A 6,812-nucleotide genomic window follows, 5' to 3' on the forward strand; every position below is an offset into this window, starting at 1 on the left:
GAAGCAAGGGACAAAACTAGTAATCATCTTAGTATATATAGATGATCTTCTCATAACTGGGAATGATCAAGGACTGATTTCTGAGGCAAAAGCCATACTGCATGGGGTAACTTCAAGATCAAGGACTTGGGGGAATTGAAGTTCTTCCTTGGGATTGAGATAGCAAGGTCCAAGGAAGGAATACTGATGAATCAAAGGAAGTCTGCAATAGCAGGGTCAGAACCAGTGACCACACCAATGGAATGCAACCAAAGATTCACTACTGTGGAGTATGATCAACATATGAACTGGAAAGAAGATGAGAAGCTGGAAGACTCAGGGCCATATCAGAGATTAGTTGGAAAGCTACTATATCTCACCATGACTAGACCAGATATATGCTATGCAGTTCATGTACTAAGTCAGTTTATGCACTGTCCAAAGAAATCCCATATGGAAGCTGCAGTAAGGGTTGTTAGGTATATCAAAGGAGCTCCAGGATTGGGGTTGTTGATGAGCTCTAAACAGTCCACTAAGCTTACAGCCGTTTGTGATGCTGATTGGGCATCATGCCCAGTTTCCAGGAGATCAGTAATAGGATATGTGATGAAATTGGAAAATTCATTAGTGTCATGGAAGTCCAAGAAACAATGCACAATCTCGAGGAGCTCAACAGAGGCAGAGTACCGGAGCATGGCAGCAGGAGTTGCAGAAATTTCATGGTTGACAAAACTTTGTAAATAGCTGGGTGCAGAAGTTGAACTGCCAGTGGAGCTACACTGTGACAGCAAAGCAGCAATTCAAATTGCTGCGAATCTCATATTTCACGAGCGTACAAAGCACATAAAGATAGACCTATACTTCATCAGAGAAAGGATTCAACAAGGGATTGTCAGAACCAAGTATGTGATGTTTAAGGACCAAGAAGTAGATCTGTTCACAAAGGCACTAGGAGATCACAACACGAGTACTTAATGAGCAAGCTAGGAGTGCTCAATCTATTTGCACCACCTAGCTTGAGGGGGAGTATTGAAGAGAGGAACAGCACGTGATAGTCACGTGAGTTAGTGTGGTTAGTTGGATAGTTAGTTATAACTAATTATTGGATTGGCTATTAGATAGTTAGTGGAAGCAGTAAAGTTGATTAGTGTAGATGTTAGTCATAGTGTATATAAATCAAACACATGTAATTGTATTCTTTCAGATTACAGAAAATAATTTCAACTCATATGCTCTCTAATGAAGCCTTCATTCTAGAACCTTCTGGTTCATCTTCTTCTCTCCTTTCAATCGAGTAGTTCTTCGATCTTCATCATTTTATGAAAGATTTAGAATATTTTCGAACGAAAAGCATTCCAAGATATGCTACTTTAAAATCACTTTTAGATCTGTAACATTTATTTATTATTTCAGAAAAAAAGACATATTCACTTATAGTAGTAAAAACTAAAAGTGAAATAGGCAGAGTGTAGTATATTTCTATTGTTTGCAGCTTAATAAAAGAAAAAAAATGAGGAAAATTATGTTTGATGGAAGGAACGAATGAAAACATCTTTAAAATTTCACTCTTGTTTTTTCCCCTTCCCATTCTTTTTTTTTTTTTTTGCCCTATCCAGCCAGGAGTACCCCTAAAAAGAAAAATGGTCTAAAATGGTGAAAAGAAATAAGGAAAATAGCTGTAAGGTTCTCATTTCTAAGAAAGTCCCTATAAAATGTCGTATTTCAAAACAGAGGTTCCAAAACTTCCTCATTCCTCAATCCTAACCCAAAAAGGAAGACAGCGAAGAAGCAGAGGAACAACTTGAACGATCAAAACCAAATACATACAACAATCAAACCCCAAAAGGGTGTGTGTGTGTGTGAATTTGTGCATACATAGTCAATGGGGGAAGAAGGAGAGAATAAGGAGAAGAAGAGGGTGGTTGTGGAGTCGTTAGGATGGCTAACGGAATCCACAATCATGCCCAAAAAGCACCGACCAATCGAGGGCGTGGGTGCTTCTTCCATCCTTGAGCTTAAAGCCCAGTTATACAAATCTCAAGAAGAGTCCAAACGCCTTTCCAAAGAGACCGTCCACCCTTCTGCTGCTGACCCAAATTATTCGCATCTGGAGATTCACCGCGCCAAGAAGAAAATCACCGCCAAGGATTCGTTTTCCTCCAAGAATCATGGGGTTGATGCCCGAGAGGCCAAGTATACTTTTCTCCTTCCCTTGCCCTATTTTGTTAATTAATTAAGTACGACGCTTGTTTTCAATTTTTATGCTCATAATTAAGATTGGTCAAATAAGAATGTACTAACAATAGTTTGATACTATCAGAGAGTGGAAAGTGACATCCTCTAGGCCCTAAGCTTGTAAGCCCAAAAGATTCAGTGATAATTGAGATTGGAATTGGTTTTAATGTCTCTTGCATATTGCACTTGTATATGTTATAAGCTTCAGGGTTTTAATAGTAGAGACTGGAAGTGGGAAGTACGGCCATTAGTAAGTGATATGGAACTTTATGGGTTGATGCAGTTGTGGGGTTTGGAAATTAGGGCCAGCTTTATATTTTGTTCTGATTGATTGAAACATGAGTTGAAACTGGATTCTATCTTATTTTGGTATAATTTGCTGACATGCAGATGTGTAGCCTTTTGATCTTCATATTTTTTTAAGGCATAACTATTAAGCCGTGTGTGGAGGACAGCTCTGGCAGCAGATTTGGTGCCTTGCCTGTCGCCCAGAAAACGTCCAAGGCTATTATCTGAAATGCTAGAGTAATTAGGTCATTCGTGCTCCAGTATTATATGGGTACATGGGAATTTAAGAATCAAATCATGTTTGTATGTGTCAGTACTGTCGCAAATTGTTTGGTGGAGACTGTTTAATTAAATTAGAGAATAAACAACCTTGCAGAGAGAATTTGGTTTTAATAGAGAAGCAGCAATCTTCAGGGTTTTAGGCAAATGCATGACTTGCTATGAGATGTTAATATTTCTGTGTAAGTGTATAAAGGCTTAATTCATGTCTATTTTTTCTTCGTTGAAGGGACAAGCTTGAGATGAAAGCGATCAAAGATGGATCAGTAAGCTATGCTGCCTTAGAACGAAAGGCTAAGTTGTATGATAAGCTGGTGAGGGGTGAGCTTTCTGACGGGGAGGATGAGGAGAAGTACTGTGTTGATTTCTTTCGGAAAGGCCAGGAGCAGGAAGACTCTGAGCTTCCTCAACGGCATGATACTTCTAACACAGAATCAAGAGATGAAGATGGAGATGATGATACCTCCCTACTCTCAGACACAAAAGCTGCAGGACTTGGCCGCCAAGCTGGCACATTTGACAGAAGTGAACATAAGCGTTTTGTAATGTATGTATTGCTAATTATACACTTTATATTAAGCTTACATATTTGTGTGCTTAGTTAATTAGAGAAAACTAATTCCTACCTTTTACACTGTTTAAAATGTTTGCGACACTTCGCAGTCACTGATAAACCTGTCTAATTCATTTTCATCCCAAGGGTAACTTTGTGCATAGCGTAATTTACTGCAAGCATTTTCTGCTAAATAGTATTTAATAGCTTCTGGAAAATAAAGCGTCTACACAATTCTAATTGAAGGATTACAAACCTATCAATTATCAGGATGGTACAGTCATGTGCTCAAACACCACAGAGGGGAAGCAGATCCCACAAGTAAACATACAAAAGAGAAACACTTAACAGTATTCATCAAAATCAAATAAAATATGATAAACTGAATTTTGATGATAGGGGGTTTGGGTGCTAAAATCCTAGGTATTTTAGCTTGTTCCTGATAGTCAGCCTAAAGGAAGCTCTCCTCCTTCCTCTTCTTTTCGTTGCTTATTTTTCACCTCCCTTTTCTCCGATAGGTTGCTCGAGAACTTACTTTCCATGTGGGCAAAGAATTTGATCCCTCAAGTAGAGAAGTACAGAAATTATTGTAATTTTTGCTGAGAAGTCTCCACTTATTGCTTTCAGTATCTTTTCTCTGCACTATTCACTTTGTTCACAACATATTTCTACTTACATTTGCGTTGCATGTTGCTGTTCTCAGGGAAGTTCATAAAGAAGCTAGTCAAGCAAGGGAAAAAGCATCAGAACTCAAGCTCCGTAGGCAAGAACAAGTTGCAGCACGTCGAGAAAAACTAAAGCAGGCTTATCTCCGCAAGCAGCTAGAGAAGTTGAAGGCTTCCAAGACAGATCAGACATAGACCACAGTAGGTAAACTTCTAACTTCTATAATTGACTATAATGTTCTTCAGCTTAAGCATCTGAAAGATTGTGGTCGCCAGCTTCCTATAAACTTCATGTTTATTGGTGACACCAATTTTATTTGGAAGAGCATCTTCTTCTTTTTCCTTATGGAGTATTTTGTTTACACCAAATTTTCACCGGAATTATTGAAGTCTCCAAATAAAACCGGCAGATTATTGGTTTCTCACTGTCTGACATCATGAAGTATGGGTGTTTTGGGCCTTGATAGCTGCGCTTTTTGTTTACCTCTACAATTGAAAGTGATTCGAAAGAACTTGAATTGGTATGAAGTCCTATTAGGGGACTAACTGATTTCCCGGTTACTGAAATGTTTGTGTTTGTTAATGAGTCTTACAAGTCTTCAAAAAAATATTTGGCGGTATGTTTTTAAATTTTTTTTCCTATTACATAGGGGGATTAGGAAAGGGAAAAGGGGAAGGTGGTAATCGAACTCACACCTATTTTGTGGAAGATTCTTGGTGATACCACTAGACTTTAAGCTTTGGTGGTTTTGGCAGTGTATTGGATTCCATATTGTTGGAATACTTGTTAAATTTCTTTTGAGGCATGTTAGGAATAAGTTTTCTAAGATCACTGAAGAAATATTTGCTATGAGTGCCATTTTGTACTGTTCATGTAATCTAACATTGAGGACTTTTAGAGGAGTGCTAAGGTATTGTGTATTCTAGTTTATTCAGAAGCTACAGAAAGCAGTAGAAAGTTGATTGTTTGATAGGTGGGTTATCCTTGCAGCAACAATTAGCCATAGCTATTTTGGGCCTGACATTTGGACATCTTCGATTTTGCTGACAGGTATTTTTGAAGCGGAAGTTTGAATCACCAGTCCATTTGAACGAGCTTGAGGTTGGTGAATCCAAGAAGCAGCTTCGGCGACTTAAGCGGGGGGATGCATCTAGCACGAAGTCGTGAACTTTCTTTCAATTGGTTGAGCTCAATTATGATGGAGAATGCTCCAATATAGAACTAATATCTGAGGATTTCTTTGATTTGCTTGTATCTGTATCATATACAAAGGATTCTTTGTAATCTTAGTGGAAAAAGATCTTGACCGTCTCATGTTTTTAAATGACAGAAAAAGAAAGAGAAATTTCTTTAACAGTGTTATTACAGTCTGTAGGCATCTGCTGCGGTTATCAGTACATAGTGATGTGTTTACTGTTGATAAGCAAAACGATTGGATAGAATGAAAATGTCTGGCACAAAAAGCGATTCCACTGGGGATCGAACCCAGAATCTCTGGTTTCGTAGACCAGCGCCTTATCCATTGGGCCATGGAATCCTTGACGCTACTGTAATTTCACTTTTACTCCTTATAACTAAATTTTCTCCATTTCCCCCCTCCCTTCCTCCTCTCTCTTTTACTACATAATAAAAGTAACGGGTAGTTTCTCCCCTGCTTTTATACCGATTTGCATGTCCTAAATCTAGTTATTGATCATTTGACCCTAACAATTTACAGGGGCTCATTCTTACTTAATCCAAAAACTTACGATATGCTAGCACCGTATTTGTTTTTCCTCGTTTGCCACTTGGCATGGAAACAATGATCGATAGACTTCTAAAATCTTTAGAATTTCTGTTTATCACTCAACATCCAGTGTATCCCACTTCTAATATACTGGCGAAATATTAAATAATATAGCATGTCATTTTGTTATCAGAGTGTGAAGCTAATTAATATCATTCATACACAACCCTCCAAAATAAAATTTGACATTATTAGATTATGGTGATCCCATAGTGTAAAAATGGGAAAAGAAATTAATTACCGAATCCACTCAAGAATAGTAAACAGAAATTCCATTCAGCCACTATTAGCATTCAGTGATTGTTTCAAATGAAAATCTTCAACGGTCCATAACTTCCTAACCATTTTTTTTTTTTATCTATATAGCTTGTATTGGGAAAAAAAAGTTGAATTTATATTGAAGATGACGTGGCGTGATACGTGGACTGGTCAAATGGTCAAAGCGTAACAATTGAGAAAAAGGTACGGGAAGAGGAAGTGAAACAGGCACGAGAAGCAGTTTAGACACGAGTCTCGTACCAATTCAAGTCATTTAAAGCCAATGGATCGAAAGGCATTGAAGACATGGATCTGAAGACAAAAAGGAGTCCAAATTCAGTATTAAATACCTGATACGTTAGAAAAGTGGTATTTAATAGGAATGATTGTGTAACGGTTTATTTAATGTCATTTATTGTCCATAATTGTCTCATTAAAGCTTAGGTTTCATTCCTTTACCTAGAATCGACTATAAAAGGAAGAAGTCTCATCATTTGAAGACACACAAAAAAAGATCATTGACATCATACCGAAATACAAACTTGTTTACTGCTTTATTCTTATTCTCAGAAAGCCTATTATTCTTTTTTGGTCTCTTGATTATCAGTAACCCGATTTTTCATCTCAAATTCTAGCTTTGTCCAAAATATTATTTTTTGGTTAAACAAATTGGTTCCGTTACCGGGAATCTGATAATCTATTCTTTTTAAGTTACATTCTATCTGTTGTTATCATCATATCACACAACAATAATAACAGTGAAAACAC

The 6,812-nt window shown here is 37.5% G+C and overlaps 1 protein-coding gene and 1 non-coding gene across 3 annotated transcripts; one reads left to right on the forward strand and one right to left on the reverse strand.

The window, feature by feature from the left end:
• LOC109207503 (uncharacterized protein At4g18257-like) lies at positions 1,642 to 5,354 on the forward strand. Of its 2 annotated transcripts, none has more exons than XM_019370452.1 (4): positions 1,642 to 2,172; positions 3,011 to 3,328; positions 4,038 to 4,200; positions 5,051 to 5,354. In XM_019370452.1, exons 1-3 carry the CDS (start codon positions 1,862 to 1,864, stop codon positions 4,192 to 4,194), a joined length of 786 nt encoding a protein of 261 aa, XP_019225997.1. In that variant the 5' UTR covers positions 1,642 to 1,861; the 3' UTR covers positions 4,195 to 4,200; positions 5,051 to 5,354. The 2 variants fall into 2 exon arrangements, with proteins under 2 accessions (XP_019225997.1, XP_019225989.1); XM_019370444.1 differs by having other exon boundaries at positions 1,646 to 2,172; positions 4,038 to 4,204.
• Positions 5,465 to 5,537, reverse strand: TRNAR-ACG. Its single transcript has one exon. It is a non-coding gene; the product is annotated as a tRNA-Arg (tRNA).

The sequence above is a fragment of the Nicotiana attenuata genome, chromosome 2 (genome assembly GCF_001879085.1).
Source record: "Nicotiana attenuata strain UT chromosome 2, NIATTr2, whole genome shotgun sequence".
Taxonomy (NCBI): domain Eukaryota; kingdom Viridiplantae; phylum Streptophyta; class Magnoliopsida; order Solanales; family Solanaceae; genus Nicotiana; species Nicotiana attenuata.

Bases quoted from the DNA above. Each gene is read 5' to 3' on its own strand.
- LOC109207503 (XM_019370452.1), top strand. From the start codon at position 1,862: ATGGGGGAAGAAGGAGAGAATAAGGAGAAGAAGAGGGTGGTTGTGGAG. The intron at 2,173-3,010 runs GTATACTTTTCT...TCTTCGTTGAAG, and splicing joins GTTGATGCCCGAGAGGCCAA to GGACAAGCTTGAGATGAAAG. The intron at 3,329-4,037 runs GTATGTATTGCT...TGCTGTTCTCAG, and splicing joins GAACATAAGCGTTTTGTAAT to GGAAGTTCATAAAGAAGCTA.